Genomic DNA, 26,545 nt, shown 5'->3' with positions numbered 1-26,545 from the left:
CCTTTGTGGAAACAAACTGATGTCCAGTCCCCGTTTTTCCATTTGGATAAACATATGTCATAAAACACAAATATGTGCTTGCTTCCTTTAGCTTTGAAAATGCCAAATGGTACCTCTAAGCTGCTTCTGACCACAATCGTCATTTTGGTTTTGGGTCATTTGTCATTAATGGTCAATTACTCTTAATCAAATTCATTAACAAAGGATTATGAATACAATACCAATGCAAAGTATATCAATGCTCCCTGAACATAATTACTAAATCAATTTGGCTGTGCAAGAATGTTCCTAACTGAAGCCTAAGCCTAATTCCAAGAAATGAGGAGGAACAACTGAAGACAGCGGGCTGTGACAGCGCTGCACGTTCAACTTCTACGTGGTCTAAGTCCCGTGGACCTCTACATTACCCCTTGCGTGTGCCCTGTGACACACTGGCATCCAGATTGCCCTCTGCTTCCCTGGTTAAGCTCCATGTTCAATGCAACTCTGGAACAATAGTTCATAAAATAACCATCATACTGAATATATCCAATAACATATTTTCATTGAAACACAACAGTCTTTTCTGTTAAATATGAATATTAAAATAAAACTTTCTTACATGCCCTCCATGCTGTTGGCATTGCCATGCCAACAGTGAAATCGTGGCTCACAAGGTACCCAAAACTCACAGACGGCTAAGCAGCCTGTGGATTTGCCACCCAGACCCCACTATACATCAATGCAACGCACCTGATCTTAGAGGCTTTGCTGAAGGAGAAAATCTCGTTGATGCCACCTGTCGTTAATATCGCTTAATGACACCTGTGAAACCACAGCAAACATTCAACAGATAAGACAGCTAAATCAGATTAAAGCTTTATGCACAAAACACACAAGAAAACTCAAACACATAAATAAAAAGCCGCGAGCTCCTTGGATTTGAATTTAAGTACAACTTTTATTAATACTGGAGTAATCACAGTGCATTTTGTTACGTTAGCAGTGTCCAAAGTTAAATGAAAAAGATAAATATTACAGATAAAGAAAGACTTGCCATTGCAGATGTGGCAAAACATTTGGGGGGATGCAATAAATTAAACTGGAAAAGAGAGGACAGTGTGACAGCAGTACTGCAGTGTTTGATGTCAACGGTAGGAACGTTTTTCTTTTTTGTAAAAACAGCGCACACACACACACACACATCTTGTCACAATAATACTAATTATAATAAATCATTAACAAACAAAACTGTGGCAAAGATCAAGTTCAGAGAAGCAGCTGGGCTGGAAGAAGCACCACGGAGACCACGGAAAGGTCCAGAAAAAGAGACATTTGATTTATTCAGGGCACAGTCCAGAGGAGCTGCCTAAAACTAGCCAGATCAGGAAAGGTCAAGGTCCCTCCCCGAAGCGTTTACTTCGGCTGTAAGCAGCTTTGCTTCTCTGTAGACCAGCTGGGGGGTGCAGGACCGGCGCTTTCTCACACGGTGGGACAGAATGTCTGTGGGCTGGCGAGTAGGTGTTGCTATGCGCCAGGGCAAATATCACATTCCGTTATGCGCCAGTCAAGCGCTGCCCTCTAAGCTGTGTCCACGCTTCGTTACATCAGCGCGTTAAGGCTCGGTACAAAGGCCTGGTACAGAGGCTCGGCGCCGCTGGCACCTCAGGGGACCAGAACAGGCGGAAGATGAATGTGGGCACTTCCCCCCCCCCCCCCACACACACACACACAAGACGTGACCCAATCTCATGACCAATTTCTGCCCTAAGAGGAGAGAGGCTACCGTCACATAGAGCACAGACAGATCACCTAGAAGGAACAACAGTCAAAGACAGGAGTAGTACTGTTTACAGGAACGTTCCCGTTGCCCGCGACCGATAGTTGAGCTCGGACACCAATAAGCACGCAGAGGCACAGTCACGTGTCCATCGCAAGCCAATGAGAGCCATGCGTATAAGAACGACAGTAGAATTAATTTTGGGGTTACCTTTAGAGTAACGTGGTCTATATACAACAAAACACCACTGAGTTATTTAAGTTATTTTCTTTGTTATCTACAATGTTACACAGCAGAGGCAAGTAAAATGAAGTCCTAATGTGATTACAAGGCAATGGATATGTTTCTTTTACATGGATCGAACTATACGCTAACCTGTCTTGTTTTTTTGAAGCAGACTGAAGTGCGGCTTTGGGATGCGGCATGTTGCTGATGAGCTGTGAGCAGGGCTGAGCAATAAGCCCTATGTCCCGCTGTCAGCCGGGGTCGGGAAATCAATTACCGCTAATGTTACCCCGTTAGTGTCATCAGGGCTTAATCAGAGGGGGATTCCTCTTAATGACACGACACCTGCAGTCAATACAGGTGGGCAAACGGGCCGTCGACTCTGGGGGGAAAAGCCGTTATATTGGTCCGTAATCAGTATACACTTATAGCGGGCCGCTCCTTGTAAGCACTTAATAGATTGTGCTGAAAGCACTTGGGGAGAATCGGCCGGGGTGCCGTGTCACATGTGAGCCCTGCGGAGCCTCACTGGGACAGCGCCGGATCCATCCTTACCCCTTTGGCCGCTCCCTAATTAAACGACCAAATTCATCCATTATTTTGGTCCAAGTAAACGCAAAAACAGATGAAAATAAAACAAGTTACAGGCAAAATATACTCTGGCGTGATCACTGACCCAACTGCTGTGTTCGTTTTACTTAAATTTAATTATATGCTCTTTCATTCACTCAAAAATACATTAGTTATATTGCTGTTCTTGCTCCAATATAGTGGACATATCCCTTTTCCTTTTTTTCCAGAATTCTCTATACAATATCAGTGTCAAAAACATTTGCGACTTGTACAATTAGACTTCATCTTCGCATTTATGTACAAGGCGGTGGCCTGTGCTTCAGTGTAATGATATGATCTAACACCTGCTGGCCTCCTGACTGGCAGCTATCACCGCTGTACCCAGCTGCCGGTCTCCACCAACCCCACCTCCTACAACACAAACACATCCACACACGTGCAATTTCCGCCACACATTCCTCTACCAGAGCCAGTTCACAGCACTGAAAAAATGTGCTTGGCATTCTTGCACTGCTTTAATCATCTAAGTATTTTAAGTTTCCTCTAAACGCAAAAACAATGTGGGCTCTGTTCTCCGTCCTTAACAGCTTCTTTCAAACTGTACAGAACATACTTTGGCTTTAAATAACCAGATAAAACATCTTTACATCCCCTATATATCCTTGCATAAGAAGGATTCATAGCCACTCATTATCTCACACAGGAATGGATCAGTCACAATCTGCTCCGATGCTACATTTCTGTAAATACGGCAATTTCGGCGAAAGTCTTATTTTCTGCAGTCCATTCTTATATCTTCTCAGTATCAGAGCAGTTCGAAACAACAGTGAAACCTCATTTCCCACCCAGTCTGCGCTCTCACAACCCTCACAGCACGGCTAAACCCAGGAAAACTTGCTCACACAGCAAAATATGCACCCCGTTCAAGATCCTGATAATGAAGGAAATTACTCCCCTCTACACAAGTATATTCACCGCTTTCTTAACCTCCTGAAAAGATCTTCCGCTCCTCTATCTGTAATCTTGCTCTGCATAGCACTTCCCTTTCCCTATCGCATCATATGAATTACTCTGTATACGACATACTTCACAGAAAACAATCACTACGCCACGCGACACACGATGAGGCCTTACTGCCATCTGGTGGCCATTATGGGAATTCACCTTCAAATTACCAAAGTCTGCATTAAGACATACTAAAGGGCCTATAAGACCGACATACGATACGAAGCAGGGTAATAGTCTACATATGCTTTCAAATGCCTTATAATTACCAAAAGGTTATAATTAAAAAAAACAACCCTAAAGGTTTATAAATCAATTTCTTCCAGGAAATTGTTACTCTAGTTCAGCAAAAAAGATGGCTAGTTTCGTTGCCCGTAGTGAGACCATCTGGAGAGGCCTTCCCAGTCTGACAGACACACACACACACGGACACAGACAAAGTGGGGAGGGCTTTTTCTTGCATAATTTCAGCCTGTCCCCTAATGACCTGTCATCTGTGCCTCCTAGGGGTCAGATGTCAGGGAATTTCTGGAGTGCGGGGGTGGTGGTGAACAGCCTGGCAGGAAATACACAAAATACTCCTAAGCAGCTCATCACTTCTCTACAGTCAAAGTACCAGTGGCATTAATTAGAAAACATGCGTCCATAGAGACGACATTTACAGAGGCCTGAGCCTTCAACGCTTCATTAATTATTAATATTCATTCATTTCTTTTAATTACTTATTTATTCTTGTTATCTTCACAAACGTTATATTCTCTATAAAGTCAGTGGCACAGACTCCTTGGTGCCGGCCGGTCTGGTCCCGGGGCCCGATCACAAAATCCTGGGCGCAGACCTGTCGTTTGAGATGGTCTTGCGGAGTCGGACCCCACGGCGGATCGAGACGAGCATGTCCTCTCCCTCCGAGGGCTGGGGGTCTTGCGTGGGCTCATCGGGCAGCGAGGGGAAGGGGAATTGACCCTCTCCCAGGGCGTGGGCGCTGGCCACCAACTCGCCGATCTTCTCCACCAGGCTGTGGCGGTTGGCGGCAAGCAGCTGGTCCTCCTCGAGCTGCTGGGTGTAGACGCCCGTCTCCAGGCCCCCACCGGACCCCCACATCGTGTTGGGCAGGCTCATGCGCTTCGGCGACGCCCTGCTGAACTCGGGCGCTCCAGGCGAGGCCTCGTCCGTGTAGAAGACACACTCTTCACTGCCTGCCCACACCGACGGTCCCGTGTGGCTTGGGGAGTCGGGCACTGTCGGCGTCTTCACTGGCACGATGGGCGGTCGGATGGGGATGGGGCCCGCGCTGGATAGGGTGCGTCTCACCCCGGGCTTGGTGGACGGGGTCCGCCGAATGGTGGCCGTCCCTGGGGTACCCAGACCACCTCCCCCGCCCCCTCCTCCGGGTGGCCCGGCCTGGGCCCCCATGCCGCTGGGCAGACCCGCGGTGCTGGCCGGCCTCTTGGTCTGGATCATGCGCCGGTAGTTCTGAGCGATGTTGCTGTGACGCGGAATGGTGGAGGACTTATCGAAGTCGGCCTGCACCTCCACTTCAGTGTCGCCGTTCACGGAGTAACATTCGTACTCGGACACTGGAGGAAAAGATTGACAGTCATTCCAGTCCTTATACCTTCTGCAATTGCTTACAGCCTCACACTGTCATTCTCCTGTTAACAATACTACTTCAGATTTGAGCTGGTGACCTATAACTGCTACGTCACCTGCTGGCCCTACTCTGACGCTGCAATGCAGCAGAGGAGTTGTAGACCTAATAGCTGCCCCAGGATATGGGTTCAGAAAGGGTCCATGCGATTGGGGCACTGGATTACAGTACAAGAGTGAGGGTGGGCTATGACAGATTTACCTCTAAGCCAAAGATCGCCAAGCCATATTTTAGAGAAAAAGAAACAGCTGTTTACTGCTGACAACTGACCAATAACTGCATCTTTAATTGCAAAAGGAACAGATTCACATTCATATGATCAAAAGACCATAGTAAGCAAAACACAAGATGAACAAGCAGAACAGGAACGTAACTGCAAGTTAAATGACTGAATTACACACAAAATGAATCTCTGTCATCATTCAGAAGAGAGCTGAAAGGTAGCACTGAGAGGGTTTAGTATCCGGCCAATATACAGCCTCAATGGTAACATTCATTTGGAGTTGCCTAAAAAAACGAATTTGCTTTAATGACTTAATTGTGCACTTTTCATAATTTTTATAGCTTGATTTAATTATATTTCCTAAGGGTGCAAGCTAGTGATGGTTGGTTGAAATGAGGTTTCAAAACCCACTGTCAGATTAGCATGAGCTGTCAATTACTGCCTGTTATACCACAGCGGTGTTGAATTCTCAAATCTGATTGGTCAAAAGGGTGTTGATTAATTTTGTATAACCGTCACGTCAGCTTTCAGAATCACAGTAATAAATCAAGACATGATTATAATCTTTAATTCTAACTAAAGTTACTTAAAATTCCAGATGCAGAACACAATTTAAAATTTAGCAACAGGCGATTTCAGCTAACGACTGGCTTACAGTCTTAGCAGCGGGCAAATGTCAAATTAACAACGGCAGCTTGGGTCACATCTAAGCAAAATGTTTTATCATTAGTGGAAGAAAGTAGTTCTACTGATAAATGAGTTTCTGCCTTGTAGATGTGAAAAGAAAGTCTTTAGGTAAAAACGTGTAAAGCCAAATGTGTAGCATCCGTAGTATAAGTGCGTTAATGCACTCCAAGCTATGAATTAATATTTTAATATTTAAAAATTTTGCTTTGAGCCTTACGTAACCAATGAGAGCTCAGAGAATAACCAATAGGAAGATGCTGACTGAGCCTTACATAACCAATGAGAGCTCAGAGAATAACCAGTAGGAAGATGCTGACTGAGCCTTACGTAACCAATGAGAGCTTAGAGAATAACCAATAGGAAGATGCTGACTGAGCCTTAAGTAACCAATGAGAGCTCAGAGAATAACCAATAGGAAGATGCTGACGGCACAGAGCAAGCCCACCCACTGTGTGGTTTCAAAGGCTCGCTTGGAGTCGGGCTACCGTGTGAAGGGATGGCGTCTTCCGAGCAGGAGGGCGTGGGGGTCTGCGTGCTGTATCCGCTGGAGAACTGCAGCGAGTCGTGGCTGCTCGTCTGCTGCTCCACGCCCAGGCCTCTCGTCAGCAGCATAGCAAGATCGCCGGCGGCGGGGGGGCCCTCCTCCCCGTGCTGGGGGGGCACACGGCGTTAGCATGACAGTGATAGCTGAACATCACTCAGACTCAGCCATGCTAGGGTCTGTCCCTCAGGGGGTCCCCCCCCCAGGGAGGTTGCCACTTTTCAAATCTGTATTTAATCAGCAAATTTTATAACAGGGACCCCCAATGATAAAATGAGCCGAGCTGGGAGGGGGTACAAAATGTGTACAAAATCACTAAATTGATTTAGAATTTTGAAAAATCATTTTTCAGGGAGGGCTAAGACAAAAGGGAACATTGTGTGGTCTGGGTATTTCTCAGCTAGGTCCTAATCTCAGGACCAGTATATGTCCTTAATCATCATGCTATCTGCACCTGAACAAATGTTGCACTTCATTATGTGTTTTTTTTAAATACTTGGAGCCTGGGAACTGTCTAAACATCCATTAGTTTCACACCATCTCACCAATCTTTAAATAGCAGCACCTGAGTGAAATAGCACAGCTGGACATCTGAATATGAAAAGGCCTTTTTAAAGACAGACTTTGTGTCCTTGAAAACACTGTTGGCTGTATTAAGGCAAGTAATATAGTACGAAATGCAAAGGCTCTTGCTAGAGAACCGCAGCAGTTACCTTGGCAGCAATTGTGGCTGGAGACATTCTAGGCCTCTGGGAATCTTCTGGATGTATCCCAGTGTACGGCTGGGGAGCAGGACAGGCTTCCGGCTCTCTTAGGCGCTCTGGCGGGTCCTTTCTGCGCTGTAGCGTATTGACCAATGGCTGTTCATAGGGAACTGGTTTGGACCAGTCCTAAAGAATTGGGCAGAGTTATTGAGATTCAGAGAAAACAATGCAATTGATGAAGGGAGTGCAGTGGAGTTTTTGAAGGATTTGTCACATTTGTGTCTGAGGCCTCCTATTGGTTGAATTCGGTATTCGTGTTCTGTCTGCTAAGAATCGTTATACCTATTGACTGCTCAGGTTAGCAATTTCTCCCTGGGAGATTTCAGATGACAGAGGCAGGGCATGAAGGCTTGCTGGCAAACAACACAGACGGAACACAACTCAAGCAATAAAGTGACAAACAAGTTAATGAGGAGATTATTAAATAAATAAAAAAACACATATTATTTGAAGGACTGCAAATCAAACACAAAGTGAAGCAAGCAAACAAAGAATTGAAAGAAATCAAAAGAAACGAACAAACCTTCCAACAAGGAACCTTTGATGTGGGAGATGAATTATTGGATCCAGGGGAGCGATTATAGGGTAGGGATGCAGACAGTATGAGAGGTAGAGGCTTGTTGGAACCATTGTGAGAGAGAGCAGGGCGGAAGGTAGAGAAGGTCAAGCCAAACTGCAGAATGGAGAAACATGACGGTCAAGGTGAGCAGGACTAAGACCCCAGCAGGGTGAGCAAGGCCTCAGGCCGACTGGCCATGGGGTTCCACCTCTGAGGAGGCAAAGCAGATGACGGGGTTTCAGTGGCCCTCAGCTCTCTATCTGACCTGAGGCCACAGCCACGAGCGGCCAAGAACCTGCATGATGCATCCGGCACCAACAGCAGAACTTCAGCTCCACTGCTGCGTTAAACTCTTGCCTTTTCACTTGATATATTAAATGTTTATCCTGCTAAAGGCATTTGTACTTAAAAACACTTTTAATAGGACCTTGAAATGATTTTTACCTTATCTGGATTTAGGTCAGAGGGATTCGAGACGAAGAGCTTGCTGGAAAACTATTCCTAGAACTTGTGAAGAACGCACAAAGTACTTTGCCCTTCTAAGAACTGTTGATAAATATTATGCGCATCCGACCAAAGGCTTTCCACTGGTTTATCTTCTTCAGAAAATGACCTTCAAATGCCTTGGTTAGATTTTCATTTGCTCTTAAATGGATTTAATAATCTACTTTATTTCCTCTATACAACATAGAGTTGCTATTTAGAGATAGATTCCCACAACTCTGGCATTGCCAAGTAAACAAGAGGAGACAGGCATTGGTTAGAAATATCGCTTCCAGGTGAATGACAGAAAAGCGTCTGAATGGTATGGCTGGTATCAGAATGAGTGTTAATGTACCGTGGAGAGAGGCTATGAATGAGCAGGGGATGGAGTTCGTGTTTCCATGGAATTTCACACAAGTAAATGACAAATGTAAGGATGTTGTACTGTGCACAGTCCGTGTCTGTGCTTAGTTTAAGGAAGCCCAGTGTAAAAAGCAAGTAAAAGCGTCGTCAGAACAAAAGACACTAGCAGAAAAAAGCTGTATGATATTGTGGCCACAATCCATGAACTCATGGCTGTGTTTGTGTTGTGGTGAGGGTGAGCTAAGCAAGGTGAAGAGGTGTGTGTGTGTGTGTGTGTGTGTGTGCGTGTGCGCGCGAGCGGGTTTACCTATACTTATGGGGACATAATGTCCCCATAACGTGATAAATATCCATTTTTTTCCTTATGGGGGCCAATTTCCTGGTCCCCATAAGGGAAAACTCTATTTTATAAAAATCGGTGACTGCTATGAAAAAACTAAAAATGCAAAAACTCTTGTATTTTGTTAGGTTACTTATGGTTATGGTTAGGGCAGGGTAGGGGTCAAGGTTGTTATAGTTAGCGTTAGCATTTTTCCCATTGAAATGAATGAGCGGTCCCCATAAGGATATGTTTACCCTACATGTGTGCGTGCGTGTATGTGTGTGCGTATGTTTACCCTGCGTGTGTGTGTGTGTGTGTCTGTGTGTGTGTGTGTGCATCTGCTCATGTGTAGTCATGTATATATTATATCATGACATTGTGGGGACTATTTTTTCAGTCTCTACAAGGGGAAAATCAATAAAAAAAAATGTGACTGCAATCAAAAATAAAAAAGTCTTGTATTTTGTTTGGTTACTTATGGTTAAGGTTAGGGCTGGGTGGGGGATAAGGTCGTCATTGTTGAGTTTTGCCCATAGAAATAAATGGGCTGTCCCCACAAAGATATGAGTCTGTGTGTGTGGGCGTGTGTGTGTTTCCAGGGTGAACTAACCGTGGTAGGCGAGCTGCACTCACTGACCGACTGGCAGGTTTCCGAAGCTTCAGAAGAGGCCGAGCTGGAGGACTTCTGACGAGAAGAGACAGCGAGGGTTAGGGTTAGGGTTAGGGAGATCTCACACATCACCTGCGGAACTGCAGCCTTATCACGGCAGCTGTGGAGGCTTCCCCCACAACCAGAGCACGTCCTAATCTCTATCCCACTGTGCACGTCTCTTTCAAAAAACACAATATTCCAGCTTAATGCCAGTGCTCCCAGTCTTCACACACCCTGTAACCATGGTAACTGTTTGTTCACTGTACAGCAGCGGCAGGTTTCTGCGCCACTTACCTGGCTGGTGATGTCAGAGGGCATAGGCGACGGCGGTTTCGAGTAGATGTTGGCATCCTGTGATACGAAGCCCGAGTCATGGGAGGAGACACTGCTGAGGCGCTGGGCCCCCCCTCGCGGTGGCTGGGCCAGGCTGCGGTAGCGATAGGACGAACTGGGAGAGTGAGTCTGTGAGCCGCTGGAGGAGCGGGAAGCACTACTGTGGGCGCTGTTTACGCTGCTGTGGGGGGGGGGGGGGGTCGGGGACAGGGGACAAGAGACAAGGGACGGGGAAATCAGCGATTGGAGGGGGTTAGAAAGTTGCAACGGATAGGCAGGAGATGGACAAGAGGAGAAATGAATTATGGGAAAAAAATGTGTGTAGAGCAATGTAAGTGAAAAGGGGGAGGGGTTTTAATTGTGATAAAAATTTAGGAAGGAGAAAAGAAATGCAAGAAATGATGCAAGTGTGAGTGACAGAAAGCCACAAAGAGTTAGATGCCGTCCATACATGGGACAAATGAAGAATACAGCGAAGCATTGTGGGAAAATGGGTTAGGTGAGGGGCAAGGAGGAGGAGGAGAGCGAACAGGAGAGACAATGAGAGAGACAGAGTGACACCACGGGACAAGGAGCTGGCACAAAGTTAGTCACTGCAAAATCCACACAGCAGCTAACAGTCACTTGGCTTCAACACGAGACCAACGAGGATGTGAAAGCTTTAATGGGCACTGGGTGACAGAAATCAGTACAGAGACCTTCACAGTGAGGTCAAGCAGTCAAGCACAAAACATGAACAGTGGTAAGAGGGTTCTGCTTTGAAACACGTATCTGGGAGCCATTTCTCAGGGAAATACATATAACAAGCAAAATTTAAAAAATTTTCAATCTTCAACAAACCTAAAAATGTCTTTGTTGCAGTAATTTCATATTATGAGCTAAGTAAATCAAAAACGTAGTAACACAGCATTATAAATACATGGCTGTGAAGTATTACTCTCGCAGCCCCGTGACCCCCCCACCCCCCACCCCCAGCCTTCTAACCTGCACATGCTGCTCTTCCTGGAGCCGGAGCTGCTGGGGGACGAGGGGGGGGTTTGGTAAGACCAGCTGTAGTCGGACCCCTTCAGGTCGTTAATCACCTGCGACAGGGTGGCCAGTCAGAGAAGGTGCATCTTTGTTTTCCTGATGTCAGTCATACACAAGTTCGCAATGACGATGCTTTAATTTTGCTACAGTTTATTAGGATCAAGTTTCAGTTACCTGCTCGCTAGCGGGGGGCAGTTTATGGGGGTCGGTGGTCAGCACCACAAGGTCATCGATAATGCCCTGGAGGTGAGTGATTTCCCCCAGCATGGCGATCTCTCCATTCTAAGAAAAAGACCGTAAGGGGCGACTTAGAGGCTGTGGTAAGTAGGGTTCTGCTAATCCGCTAACCACTAACTAGCCAAGCCAACCTTTTCCATTAGCGGATTAGCGTTTCTGCTAATTTTGAAAACTGTTAGTGCACCAATTAGCTTACACTCAATTTGGCTCCGCTAGCTGTAAAGTGAATAAAGTTTAACAAGTAAAAAACTTTGTAAACCCTAAAATCACACATATTTATTCCTGTCTGTTATAAGCGTGTCTTCAGCGGTCTATCTGGCATGCTATGGATGACTACGTGTAAACACAAGATGTGATTGGTCAATAACATGTCAGATTTAAGGTAGTCTGAGCTAAATGAAAGTTAACAAAGATAAAGTTAATTAAAACTGGGGTACTGTGAATTAATCAGAAAACAGAGGCCTGTTTCACAAAGCTGGATTTCTTACTTAGCCAGATAATTTGTCGGATTTAAGGTACCCTCATTTAAACTGACTTTATCTTCATTTACCGTACATTTAGCCTGCTTAAATCTGACAGGTTATCCAGCTAAACAGCTATGCCCCCAGTAGTATTTTCTGGGTTCTGATTGACAGAGCTACAGACCATAACACCCAGCAGTCTCCCAAACACACCCCCTCCAAAACAACCAACAGTCTTCAGGCTCCACCCCTACCGTAACACCCAGCAGTCTACAGGTCCCACCCCCTCCAAAACAACCAATAGTCTTCAGGCCCCACCCCTACCGTAACACCCAGCAGTCTACAGGTCCCACCCCCTCCAAAACAACCAATAGTCTTCAGGCCCCACCCCTACCGTAACACCAAGCAGTCTACAGGTCCCACCCTCTCCAAAACAACCAATAGTCTTCAGGCCCCACCCCTACCATAACACCCAGCAGTCTACAGGTCCCACCCCCTCCAAAACAACCAACAGTCTTCAGGCCCCACCCCTCCCGTAACACCAAGCAGTCTACAGGTCCCACCCTCTCCAAAACAACCAATAGTCTTCAGGCCCCACCCCTCCCGTAACACCCAGCAGTCTACAGGTCCCACCCCCTCCAAAACAACCAATAGTCTTCAGGCCCCACCCCTACCGTAACACCCAGCAGTCTACAGGTCCCACCCCCTCCAAAACAACCAACAGTCTTCAGGCCCCACCCCTACCGTAACACCCAGCAGTCTACAGGTCCCACCCCCTCCTTCACACTGAACAATCGATCAGCTGCTTTTCCTCTATCCACCCTGGCCCCACTCTCACCACTACAGGCTGCAGGAAGCTGATGAAGGTGCAGAAGCGCCCCCTCTCCTCCACCAGCGCCCGGCGCACAGCCTGCTTCTCTATCTCCTCCATCAGCAGGCACATGTCAGTCACGTCCTGCATGGCGCTGTCCAGCTGGGGCTGCAGGTCTCCTCTACCTGTGGAGCAGCCAAGCGGAGGGAGGGAGGGAGGGAGAGAAGCAGGAGGGGGCATAGAGGGTAAAAAGGAAGGGTGTGGGCGGGACGGAGGGCGAACAGAGCAAGAGCACACAGGGCCCCCCCGGCCCCCCGGCCCCCCCGGCCCGGAGGCAAGCAGAGGCCAGAAGATGAGAAGGTGCAGGAGGAGGAGTGGATGGAGGAAGTGAAGCAGGTGTAGAGTAGTGGGAGCAGCATGGGGGAGATGGAAGTATGAGTGAAAGGTGGAGGAACAGGTCAAAGGAGAGAAACCAATAAAGCGTCACACAAGGGAGGAGAAAGGAGGAGAGACGTGATTAGACCCCAATGGGGAAGATATTCACAAAATGAGATGATGTGATGAATGATGTTTACCATCAGTGATCTTCATAAGGGCAGATGACAGTTAAATGAACTTGACGGGACATTTTGGGGTGTGTGTGTGTGTGTGTGTGTGTGTGTGTGTGTGTGTACAGTATATATACATACACACAGTGAGGAACATAAGTATTTGAACACCCTGCGAGGCTTCTGTACCAAATATTATCACTGATTTTCTCAGGTGTTCAAAGACTTATGTGCAGCAGTGCAATACAAAAAATTAAAAAAAATAAATCATACAATGTGATTTCCTGATTTTTTTTTTAAATGCTGTCTCTCACAGTGGGAATGCACCTACAATGTGGATTTCAGACCCCTCCATGATTTCTAAGTGGGAGAACTTGCAAAATCACAGGGTGTTCAAATACTTATGTTCCTCACTGTATATATATATAAAATATTATCATGGTCACACAGTGCAGCATTGCCACCCCCCAAGCAGAAGACAGAACCTATACTAGGGAAAACAAGACGGAGACTACATCAACCCATAATGACCCCTACGCTACTGTAGAAATCACATGCAAACAAACGTTAAGGTGGTGATACAAACAGCAACTTTTTGAGCAGTGTTGCTGGGCAACTGCCAACCAGATGACACAGAGGGCAACTCCTCCCGATCCGGGTGATCACAAAACATTGCCCACTGCCAATCAAAGTTTTTCCAAATGGGAATTTGTTGCCCAATACCGATGGGAAAGTGCCCAAGGAACACTGCTCAGAAAGTTACTGACTATTTGTAAAGCAGTTCTAAACTGAAATGTCCTCTGTTATTTACCAGTAATAAATTTAATTGATAGCTGGACCTGGGGGCGGCATGGTGGTGCAGTGGTTAGCACTGTTGCCTCTCACCTCTGGGACCTGGGTTTGAGTCTCCGCCTGGGTCACATGTGTGCGGAGTTTGCATGTTCTCCCCGTGTCATTGTGGGGTTTCCTCCAGGTACTCCGGCTTCCCCCCCAGAGTCCAAAGACATGCTGAGGCTAATTGGAGTTACTAAATTGCCCGTAGGTGTGCATGTGTGCGTGACTGGTGTGTGAGTGTGCCCTGCGATGGGCTGACCCTCCCCATCCTAGGTTGTTCCCTCCCTTGTGCCCATAGCTTCCGGGATAGGCTCTGGACCCCCCGCAACCCAGAAGGATAAGCAAGTTGGAAGATGGATGGATGGATACCTGGACCCACTCATTAATCTGTATGCTTTTCTACTATAGCGGTAATTACAATAAATCAGGGACAAACAATAATTTATCAATTAGTCATGAGATTATCATTATTATTTCAAACAACTGTAGAATAGATGATATTTGTCATGTAACTAAGTGAACTGAAACTTGGTGTATTATTGATACCTAGTGCCATTCTGAGAAATGTAGTCCATTTAATCACCTATATTTTGCTTCCCAGATCTCTAAATGTAGGACAGGAATCTCTGGGCTTCTTTTAACCGCCATTCAGACCTTACATTCTGTTCATTTCTATCACGAATCACATGAGCAGCATGTGACCAGTGGCTATTCCTGCACCACAGGGAGACACATTTATACAAGGCTTGATTTGGGTGGTGACATGCACAGCCATGGAGGAAACAAATGACAGCATAGCATAGCATAGCATAGCATAGCATAATGAAGCATAGCATAGCATAGCATAGCATAGCATAATGAAGCATAGCATAGCATAGCATAGCATAGCATAATGAAGCATAGCAAGCCCAAGAAGAGAAAATGTACAGAACTTACCCAAGAGCTCTAGACAGGGAAAGCATTACGGGGGGAACAACACAGTTGGGGCATTGGTAGATGTAAAAAAGAAAGAGTTTGGGGGTAAGGATAAGGGGGGGGGGGGGGGAGAGAGAGAGAGAGAGAGAGAGAGAGCATACACAAGGCCTTGTGTTAGGATTGGCACAGTGGCTTTTGCACATTTCTCAACCATTAGTAGCAAACCGAGAGCAGAAGTCACATCACGCTGATTCACAATCTTAGCCGAAATAACCTCATTGAAGTAAACAGCAAGACGGAGGGCTGAGGGAAGATATCTGCTGTCATCATGATTACACGACGGCATGAGGACTTACAAACAGAGCAACAGGAGTCTGTACGTACAGAGGCCACAGGTTCTACTAATCAATATATTCTTATATATGCACCATACTCCAAATGGTAAATGGTAAATGTTTGGATAAAGATGACTATCAAAGGCACAGTGAACCCAGGCAAGGCAAGACTAACTAGGCCCAATGGACTCATGTACGTCTCCAGCAGAACTATAGAAAGTGCTACGTAGAGTTCAACATTATATAGGATTTAGCACAAGTAGACATTGCACAAGCTAATTCTGAAATACGTAAATGGCTCAAAATGTAAAGAGACAAATACTTTCAAAGTTTTGTTTCAAGAGAAAGTTAGTCCACAATTAAAATGGCATGCCATGCATGTATTTTGTGACCACTAGGGGGCAGTGTTTCACTGCAGAGCAAGTTCTCATCACACTGTGCATCTCCCTTGTGATTATTCCAGGACTGTCTGCAACACTCTCTCCTGGGCGGGACATTAAGGTCATGGAAAGGCCATGCTGGCTAGACCCAAACTGTCACACAGACAGACTCATGGGGAATTACGGCCGACGCCTGTTGCACCATCTCAACAGGCTACATGATGTGAAATTGATAAAAATGGCACTGTTTTCAGAACTGCATTGTTTTGTATTTGTCATTTCAGAAAAGCAAACAAAATAACTTTTCTCCATGAGGGTACAGCTAAAAAATAAAAGGCAGTTGCTAATTTGCTCAATTTTGCTGTGGACTATGTAAATAATCCATTGGGAAGATGCAGCCTCAGCAAAGGTGTGTCATGTGAGTAGGGAACGGCTTTTCAGATCTGGGCAGACGGTGAGAGAGTGCCCTGAGGCCTGAGAGTGCCCTGGGGCCTGAGAGTGCCCTGGGGTCTAAGAGTGCCCTGGGGTCTGAGAGTGCCATGGGGTCTGAGAGTGTCCTGGGGCCTGAGAGTACCATGGGGCCTGAGAGTGCCCTGGGGTCTGAGAGTGCCCTGGGGCCTGAGAGTGCCATGGGGCCTGAGAGTGTCCTGGGGTCTGAGAGTGCCCTGGGGTCTGAGAGTGTCCTGGGGTCTGAGAGTGTCCTGGGGTCTGAGAGTGTCCTGGGGCTTGAGAGTGCCCTGGGGCCTGAGAGTGTCCTGGGGTCTGAGAGTGTCCTGGGGTCTGAGAGTGTCCTGGGGCCTGAGAGTGCCATGGGGCCTGAGAGTGCCATGGGGCCTGAGAGTGCCCTGGGGCCTGAGAGTGCCCTGGGATCTGAGAGTGTCCTGGGGCCTGAGAGTGCCCTGGGGCCTGAGAGTGCCCTGGGGCCTGTAGCATGTGCCAGACCCAGGCGGCGTCCCTACCTTTCCTGGCCTTCTTCTGTAACTTCAGCGTGTCGGAGGACTTCTTCTTGATCTCATGACGGGATCTCTTGTACTCTGAGGAAGGGGGAGAGTACAGGCATGGAGGTGAGTGGAGTCAGAGCCGGGAAGGTGGGCAGCACGGAGTGGCACAGGGCCGCATTTCCAGGCTGGAGCTGAGGGGGGCGCCATGTCTCACCCTTGGCATGATCTTTGTCCATCTGGTTGGCTGTCTTCTTCCACTCTTCAATGCGGTCTTGCAGGGGGGTGATAAGACTCTCCATCAAGGCACTGGAAATGTTGGGGCAGTGAGATGGGTACAGAAAACTGAAGGTAAGAACAGGCGCGTTACTATTTTTGCATTCGTGTTTATTCACTTTCAACTGACTGTTAAGCATATAACGTTAAGTAAGAAACATATATGCAAAAGTCAGATTTTTTTGGAAATTAAAAAAAAAGTTTTTCTTTGGGAAAATGAAACACTGGATCCCAAAATGAAATGGTGAAACTTGTAATCAGATAATCCTCAGCTACAATTAAGCTGTCAGTCAGATGCAGCAGGTAAAGCAAACCACGCACGAGAGGACCCAATAATAATGCAGAGGATGAGTCATGTGACTCCAGTTAACAAGAAGTGGGCGGAGCTACGGAATCAGAACAGTGTGACAGTCAGGGATTAGTCAGAGCCCAATGACACAGCAAATAACCAAAGATTATATGAGAAAAGATAGCAGCCATTAGCTCACTGGAGGTGGAAGGGATGAAAGGTTGGCCTGGGGGAGAGGTCAGGTCTAGCCATGTCCCAGTACTGCTAAAATGTTTTTCATCTGGGAAAGGCTTAATCCCACCCCAGAGTGTGTCACTTACGGACAATAGGGTGCACTTTGTGTTGTTTTATTAAAATCCCCCTTTAAATCCCTACATTGTCCTGCAGACACAACAGAGAGAAGCAGAGAGCCTAAAAGGCTGGGTTAGTCACTCGGAGACTCAGCAGATGTTTTCCACAGGATGGAGATGTGATGTTTCCACTCGCAGACTATACGGTGCAGGATGTCATTTTACACACCGGTAGCGTACCTTCTTTCAGAACAGCCTGACACTGACTCGACACAAACGCAGTGCCAGAGCATGATGCCAACCATCGACAGCAGAGGGCCTCGTTGGACAACAGGGGAGCGCAGTGGGATGGTTAAGGACAGGAGCTTGTGACTTTAAGGTTACAGAATCCACCATCAGTATGAGTTGTGTGGCTGAGCAAGGTACTAAAGCCTCAGCTTCCTCGGTAAAAATACTGGCTCTAAAAATGGATAAAAGCCTTTCTGGAGGAAGCTGTCAACTGCGAATCCAAACCATTTTTCAAACTTCTTTCACTCTGCTTCTCAGCAACCTATGAGGAGAGCAGAGAAACGATAGCGATATGTGGCCATTTATCTGGTGGGTAACATCGTTATGTAAGGTTTTTACGGAAAAAGTATCGATTTCTACTTAGCCGTTGGCTTAATGTGTGGCTCAGGTCATGGAATGTGAATAAGAACATCACAGGCTGATAGACAGCGAAGCTCGGAGAGGAGACTGCGGAATTAACGACATGTGTTTCTGTCTAAATGCAGAATTGGAAAAATTAAAGGACGCACAGACTTCGTACTTCATCCAAATGCGCTTTTTTGGATCTATGAATCATTTTTAATCCTGAGTCAGCCTCTGCCTGTCATTAAGAAAGTCATGCTGATCTTAACAGGCAGTTTGGCCACACAAGACCATATAAAATAGAGGTTTATGCCTAATTATGCTGCTCTCCCGTGAACACCAGGAGGTTGCGGGGAAGAACGTTGCTTATTCTAAGTCAAAATGAGCTCACTGCGACCCCCCTGCCTCCTCAAGTTTTTGTGGTAGAGATTACAGTAAACATGCAGACAGCCATTTGCAGAGGGCCGTCATTACAGACCCCCATGTCCCAGCAAATAAAAATTCCACAAAAAACTCTCACCACAGTTTTACATCAGTTTTACTTTATCACACCCCACGATCCTGCAGACAGATGTCCGTACCATGGGGGTGGGGTTTGGCGAAGGCATTAAGACCTCATGGGTCCCTCGCTCTCTTTGCGTCTGTCCGCATATATATAGGCAGACAGCTGACATCGTCTGACAGACGCATATCACAGCACCAGCTTAACCCTTACAGCCCTTTGTGGGTACCTGAAGATGCAAGAAACTATTGCCACAGTAAACAGTCAGTTCAACTGAGAAATTAAAATCTTACTCTACATGTGCTTCCAGCCACTGACAAACACAAACACAACACATAGACCACAAATACAAATTAAGGTGCTTACAGTGAGACAGTTAATATGATTAGAATTATAATGGTGGTCCAGCGCTGTTGGTGTTTGAGTCCCTAATAAATATGTAAACACAGTGCAATGTAAACATGATGCAAATATTGCAAAGGAGTGGATAAGTAATAGTAGGAGGTAGATACTCTGTCCTATATGCCAGGTTTTAGTGCAACAAAAGGAAGAATCTCATTGGTTGGAGGTAGATTGTGTCAACAGAATCTGGGGTATTTGGGGGAGGGGCAGTGGGCGAAAGCTGTTTATGAACAGAAAACATCATTATCCTATTCCAAAAAAGCACAGGGGGGGGGGGTTCATTGTAGCCTGAGGTGAGACGATACACTTTGGGCCTCTAAAGCATGATATTATATTGGTTAAAACCCCAGATCTCGCAGAGAGAAGAGACTGATTTTCCAAACATCAGCCTGAATGTTAACCTCCAGTGCAAGCCTTCAGACGCTGAACTCCGCCTTCCCGAGTCTGTTAAGACGTTTGAGTACATGAAGGGGCACCACACAGTGCGCTATTACTGAATATCACTCGCGTGATGTTTTATCATTCCATTAACTGGAGAGAGTCCTCAAGAGTGACTCATAAGTCTCATTTGGCTTTATATTGTAAAGGCAGATTCCTGGACAGTACAGAATGGCATTATTTACCATGTAGCACCAAGCTAACAGTACTAGCGAGCCAAAGGAACGGATCACACCTAACTTTTCCATATAAACATGGGAGTTCATAAAACATAATATTAAGAGTAAAAGTCAGACGGAAAAAGGAGAGCAATTTACAGTTACATTAAGGCTGTGATATTGGATTTACACTTCATTTATTGAGTAGACGCTTTTATCCAAAGCGAAATATACTTTTGAGATAGCAGCGTCAGTCAGACCCTGGACCAGCTGGGTTTAAGGGTCTCGCTTAAGTGCCCAACATTGAAATCACTCTGCCAACCCTGGGATTTGAAGCAGGGTGAGCAGAGGCAGAGTGAGGGCAGGGGAGCGGCGGCTGGGTGACTTACTTTGTGAAATGACGCAGCTTGGCTTCGATGCTGCGGTGCCGCATGCACATCCGCGTCAGCGCCGACCCGATGTCTCGTGTAGCACCTGGAGAAACGCGAGAAATGGCAGGAAACCAAAAATTCAGGACCATCCAAAATACAAGAATACAACACATGGTGGCACAAGACATGCCAAGAGCAGCAAACCTCAGTAAACCATTGACATGTAACCCACTGACATGTAAACCATTGACATGTAACCCACTGACATGTAAACCATTGACATGTAAACCACTGACATGTAAACCACTGGCATGTAAACCACTGACACATGTAAACCATTGACATGTAACCCACTGACATGTAAACCACTGACATGTTAACCACTGGCATGTAAACCACTGGCATGTAAACCATTGGCATGTAAACCATTGACATGTAAACCATTGGCATGTAAACCACTGACACATGTAAACCATTGACATGTAAACCATTGACATGTAAACCATTGGCATGTAAACCACTGACATGTAAACCACTGACATGTAAACCATTGGCATAAGAACATAAGAACATAAGAAATTTACAAACGAGAGGAGGCCATTCGGCCCATCAAGCTCGTTTGGGGAGAACTTAGCTAATAGCTCAGAGTTGTTAAAATCTTATCTAGCTCTGATTTAAAGGAACCCATGGTTTTAGCTTCCACTACAATAGCAGGAAGACTATTCCATACTCTGACTACACGCTGTGTAAAGAAGTGCTTCCTCAAATTTGTTTTAAAATGTTCTCCCGCTAATTTCCACTTATGGCCACGAGTTCTAGTATTTAGACTAATATTGAAATAGTCATTTGACTGAACGGCATCCAGACCCGTTAGAATCTTATAGACCTGAATCATATCCCCCCTTAGTCTCCTTTGCTCAAGGCTGAACAGATTCAGTTCCGCTAACCTCTCCTCGTAAGACATTCCTCTAAGACCAGGAATCATTCTCGTAGCTCTTCGTTGCACCTTTTCTAAGGCAGCAATGTCCTTCTTGAGGTATGGTGACCAAATCTGCACACAGTATTCTAGGTGGGGTCTTACCAAGGAATTATATAAGTGTAACATCACCTCCCTTGACTTAAACTCCACACATCTAGAGATATAACCCAACATTCTGTTCGCCTTTTTTATTGCTTCCCCACATTGGCGAGAGTGGGACATGGAAGCATCAACATACATACCGAGATCTTTCTCGTAATCAGCTACCTTTATTTCAGTGGAACCCATAAAATATCTGTACTGTATATTTCTGCTCCCTGCATGGATTACCTTACATTTATCTTTGTTAAATTTCATCTGCCAAGTATCAGCCCATTCGCTAATTAAATCCAGATCCCGTTGGAGCCTCTCTGCTGCTAGATTAGTATCTGCTACCCCGCCCACCTTAGTGTCGTCTGCAAATTTAACCAGTTTACTGTATGTATTCGTGTCAATATCATTAATGTAAATTAGGAACAATAGTGGTCCTAAAATTGAACCTTGCGGTACCCCACTATAAACGGAGGCCCACTGTGACATAGTGCCTCTAATAACTACTCGCTGCTTCCTATCAGTTAGCCAGTTTTTGATCCAAGCTGCCACAGTTCCTAAAATTCCTGCAGCTTTAAGCTTTAACAAGAGCCGTTTGTGGGGGACAACATCAAAGGCTTTCTGGAAATCTAAGTAAATCACGTCATAGGCCTTTTTGTGATCAATTGCACTTGTAGCTTCCTCAAAGAACTCAAGCAGATTCGTTAAGCAGGATCTACCTCTCCTAAATCCATGTTGGCTATCCTTTATAATGTTATTTGCATCTAGGTAATCTACCATTTTCACTTGAATTATAGCTTCCATTATTTTTCCAGTAATGCTAGTTAAACTGATTGGCCTATAGTTTGCTGGATTACTTCTATCCCCTTTTTTGAATATGGGTGTTATATTAGCATGCTTCCAATCTGATGGTACCACACCGGCAGATAACGATTTCTGGAATATTAAAGTCAAAGGTTGGCTAATAATATCCCTCATCTCTTTCAAGACTAAAGGTAAGATGCCATCAGGCCCCTGTGATTTATTACTGGCATGTACATCATTTACTGCAGAAAGACCCACAGGGCAAATTATGTTGTTCAGTTTCCTGTGCAGAAAATGATTTTGTAGGCTGTGCATAACATAGCTGCGATAAGCAAACATAAATACTATATTTAATAGATGAACAACTAGAATATACAGATACTCCATGATTTCAAAAATCCCCCCTCAATTACTTTTCACACCCCTCATCTGTGCTTAGGAAACTGGAGGTAGAGTCCTGGCCTGGTCATAGAAGCATAGCAGCTGGCTTATGGAGTTTTACTTACACAAAAATGTTCTGAGGGCAGAATAAAAAAATGATTGGTTCAGAGAGATAATCAATTGGATTCTAGAGGAGGTGGATCCAAGCATCAAGGGGAGGCGGGACCCAGACATTTGACTGGTTGGTTCCACCTCCTCCAGTTGCTTGGACCCACCTCCTCAGCAATATGATTGGATATCTCTCTAAACCAATCATTGTTCCTTCTGCCCTCATAGCATTTTTGTGTAAGTAAAATTCCCATGAGCTACAAGCTGACCCAGCTAAAGCCCAGGTACCATCTTGATGGGAGTTGCCAAGTGCTGTAAATCCCAGTTTCCTGGGGGTAATCCAGGCCTGGTCCAAAAAAAGTCAGGGTAAAATCTCCCCCCTTCCTTCAGGGGTGTTTACTCCTACCAATCAACAAACAAATGGAGGCCCAAAACAATCCAAGGTTCCTAGGGCTGCAGTCAATACAGCTGAGAATTACTTAAATTACGCCCGACTACACCGGGGAACTGTTCTGCTCTGACAACGAAGAGGTCCTCCATAAGAGGCCTTGACGTTCACCAGATATCTTTAAGGACTCACACCGACCAGGGACCTGGCATCCATCGGCAGGAAAAGCAAAACGGCCCTCTCTAGCAGTACATAGAAGCCAAGCACAGCTAACACTCTTTTCTAGCCAAAAACTCATTAGCATCAAGATCATCCTCATTTTAGGATTTGCAAACATCCCATAAACCCGATCAACAAGGGGCCTATCGTATCATTTACATTTATCTGATGCTTTTGGAGAAAAGCAACTAACAGTAGAGGGAACGGTATCAATTTGTGTGTGCTCCCTGGAATTTGAACCCACAACCTTTGAATCATCAGTGCAAAGCGCTGCTTGCTGGGCTATAGGATCATTCCCCATGGCCCCCACAAATTCACCTGCCCTAGTTTGCACAGTTATCAGTCACCTGCTATGCCTCAGGCTCCTGCCAATTAGGGGTCATCGTCTGAAATCACATCCAAACACCTTCAGCCACTTCAGCTTATATACAGCCCAGTATTCCCTCTGATCCGGCTCAGCTCAGTACCAATTAGAGTGGATCGTTCGATTTCATGCAAACGAGCGTCACACGCAGGGACTTGCTGGCACACGCTGTCCCGAGACCGGCTCCATTCATAACACATTCCTGGCTGCCTCACGGCCCTTTACCCAGCAACAAGGCTGTTTCTCAGCCTTAGCGATTCCCTCTGTTACAGCTCTGTATACCCAGAGGCGGAGAGACTCCCAGGCTGTACCACTCAACCAGCAGGGAGCATCTAACCTAGAGGTCTCCAACTCCGGTCCTGGAGAGCTACTATCCAGTAGGTTTGCTGTCCTACTGGGCTTCTGATGAGCCACACCTGCTCCTGGTATTTACCTGAGAACTGTTGTGGTTCATCAGAAGCCAGGTAGGATAGAACACCTACTGGATAGTACCTCTCCAGGACCAGAGTTGGAGACCCCTGATCTAACCCATCACATCTGACTCCTCCTGACCTGACCTGGAGGGTGTTCCACTAAGCAGGAGGTCTCAGTTAGACGGCTTAACCTGAGCTAGAAGTCATGACTATTAAATAATACTTCTAGCTTAGGTTAACCCAGCTACCTGAAAAACCCTGCCTCGCGGAGCCCCCCCCCCCCCCAAAGTGAGGGTTGCTGCTCCACAAACAGCCCAGCTACTGTGGTAGAACACGGATGGGACACAAACCTCACAAGACTGCTAAGCCAAGCTAATGTAAAGTAAACTAATATAAATTACCAGCAGTTGTAGTGCTGTCTGTCGTCTGGAGTAGAGCTTCTGTTGCGAACCATCCCCCCCCCCCCCCCCTAAAAGAATCTGGTGACGAATCTCATTGTTCAGCCATTGTAGTGCGTAGCTCCTTACCCTGACATCAGAAACACGCTGAGCATCATCAAAATCCATCTGGCAACACTTTGGCCCAATATTACATGAAAGCTAATATTAGATTTTAGCTTCTTGCTAGTTCCTGGCTATAGCTCCATGCTGCAAGTTAAATGCTGCATAAATGCTCCAGACTAAAACAACAAAGGCAACAGTCAAAATATTAATGAAAAGCCTCAATGTTTGCCGTCTCTGGCCTGTTCATCCTCGCCTGGGGATAGACGGCCACCCTGCACAGCTCCCATAATGCACTGGGTATTGATTGTTGCGCATGGAAACATCCTGGGGTAACGATTCTCATTACTGGCTACAGGGAATGAGTGAGTGTGACTAGACAAGTGGGTCCAGAGAAGCTGGAGCTGCTGATGGGGACTAGAGGCACTAGATCAGTCTTCTGTAAGTGTAATGACCCCGACGTAATCAGACACACACAAGCCTCTGAGAGGAACCGCTTCCTTTTCCATCTTATTTTCCAGAATTTCCTATGTGCATGTGGACATATGTCCCCGAAGGGGAGTGGTATGCGGCTCAGCGAGTTAGCTGTGATCAGAAGGTCGCTGGTTCATGTCTCTGTTGGGCTCTTGAGCAAGGCCCTCGACCCCCCCAAAATGCTCCATGGTTGCTGGATAAACGGCCTGACCCTGAGCACTGTTACCAGGCTTAATTCTAAACTGTATATATGTGTGTGTGCATGTCTCGAAGGACAAGAAGACGTGTGAGAAGAAGCATTCCAATGTACTCGTACTCATACATACGGCGAATAAAAGCATCAACACATCCTACTCAGACAAACATATGGATACGAACACATGCACACGTCTGAGCCAGAAAAACAATACACTCCTCTGCTCTCTCTCGCTTTCACCAACATGCGGGCATTTACACATGTAAACACACCCAGGCAGTGAACCCTGACTTGGGTCACGGTCGCAGCCTCTGATCGTCTTCTCACACCGAAGCCGATTCGTCCCCTTTGATCTCTTTCTTCTGCTGCTGCCGGGAGCCGTGCACCTGACGTTCCCATCATAGATGGACGTGGATTAACTCGAGATAAAGACCATATGCACGAGAGGCACCAATCCACACCGAGCGCTCCATGCCAACTTTCAGCTGAAACCTCCCAACCAAAAGATCAAATCTAGAAAACCTGCCACTAAATCATCAAAGTGCAACCATCATATCCACCAAACAGAAGCTCCTGCTGGATACTGTTACTGTACACAAAGCTTAACCAGTGTCAGGGGCCTGTTTCACGAAGCAGGATTACTTGCTTAGCCAGATTACTTGCCAGATTTAAGGTAGTCTGGGCTAAATGTAAGTTGATGAAAATAAGGTCTATTTAGCCCAGACTACCTTAAATCTGGCAAGTAATCTGGCTAAGCAAGTAATCCTGCTTCGTGAAACAGGCCCCAGTTCTAGATATCCTTGGGTAATATCCATGGTTCTCATGTAAGCACCGTGGATATGATAATACATTTGGCTGAATCTCTAAGTGGCTAACGGCCCAGATTCACAGTTGATATGCAGTAACCTAATATAGCCCAAGAGGCCAAAATGCAGAGAATACATCGACCGTCTAAGAGCCAGCAGACAGGGGCAACAGAGTGGAATGTCAAAAACGGAACATGACATAACAAGAGGTCTCATGGTATCCACTGACGCTCTCATTGGCTTTCCAGGAAGACGGCCCTGTTGGGGTCTCTGGGGAAATGTACCCAGATCTCAGTGAGACGTCCTGCTATGTTAAGGCTGAGGTGTTTATGACAACATGCCTGGCGCAGCTCGCAGGAAGACGAGCTAACCTTTCGCATAGTGTCGCATAGTGACCTCACCTCCACTGCCAAGCCGCCCCGTCTGCCCCCATCCTGACGGAAAGGAGGGGACCCCCAGAAGGGAAATCCCTCTATTCAGCCTCTCCTGCTCTGCCTTTCCTGCCAACACGGTGTTTCCTAAACACTATTCTTCCAGGAGACAATGAAGGATGGGCTTCAACCTGCCCAGGGTGCAGCCCTGCATTTCAAGGTGCATTTCAGCACGCCCGGGGGAGCGTTGTGGCTCTCCAGCTCACCTGTCCTCCATCTCGCCCTTCTCTCAAACAGGCAAGACAAGCTGCATTGCCTGGGACCATCCCAGAAGGCACCCGCACACTCACACTCCAATCTACTTCCGTGAGCCCTCTCAGCCAGCATCACTCAGCCTCCCAATGGGCATCCACTCTGCCACTCCTATGGACATAATAACAGGCCACATCAAAGGACCTGAATCACAGGCCA

The 26,545-nt window shown here is 46.3% G+C and overlaps 1 protein-coding gene across 9 annotated transcripts in view; it reads right to left on the bottom strand.

Moving 5' to 3' along the window:
- Positions 1 to 920: 920 nt before the first annotated feature.
- LOC111849658 (protein MTSS 2-like) overlaps positions 921 to 26,545 on the bottom strand; it is a 63,365-nt gene continuing 37,740 nt past the window's right edge. The window contains exons 5-17 of one of the 9 annotated variants that reach the window (XM_072698658.1): positions 20,000 to 20,084; positions 16,843 to 16,934; positions 16,647 to 16,721; positions 14,994 to 15,002; positions 12,703 to 12,860; positions 11,341 to 11,448; positions 11,122 to 11,219; positions 10,099 to 10,318; positions 9,763 to 9,837; positions 7,949 to 8,098; positions 7,375 to 7,551; positions 6,606 to 6,771; positions 921 to 5,139 (exon numbers count right to left, since the gene is read on the bottom strand). In XM_072698658.1, coding sequence (XP_072554759.1) covers positions 4,379 to 5,139; positions 6,606 to 6,771; positions 7,375 to 7,551; positions 7,949 to 8,098; positions 9,763 to 9,837; positions 10,099 to 10,318; positions 11,122 to 11,219; positions 11,341 to 11,448; positions 12,703 to 12,860; positions 14,994 to 15,002; positions 16,647 to 16,721; positions 16,843 to 16,934; positions 20,000 to 20,084 — 2,174 coding nt within the window. In that variant the 3' untranslated portion in view covers positions 921 to 4,378. The remainder of the gene's footprint in view (positions 5,140 to 6,605; positions 6,772 to 7,374; positions 7,552 to 7,948; positions 8,099 to 9,762; positions 9,838 to 10,098; positions 10,319 to 11,121; positions 11,220 to 11,340; positions 11,449 to 12,702; positions 12,861 to 14,993; positions 15,003 to 16,646; positions 16,722 to 16,842; positions 16,935 to 19,999; positions 20,085 to 26,545) is intronic. The other 8 variants (XM_072698660.1, XM_023822730.2, XM_072698659.1 and 5 more) reach the window with 8 other exon arrangements.

Source organism: Paramormyrops kingsleyae, chromosome 13 (genome assembly GCF_048594095.1).
Source record: "Paramormyrops kingsleyae isolate MSU_618 chromosome 13, PKINGS_0.4, whole genome shotgun sequence".
NCBI classification, from domain to species: domain Eukaryota; kingdom Metazoa; phylum Chordata; class Actinopteri; order Osteoglossiformes; family Mormyridae; genus Paramormyrops; species Paramormyrops kingsleyae.
This window is presented reverse-complemented; position numbering and strand designations above follow the sequence as displayed.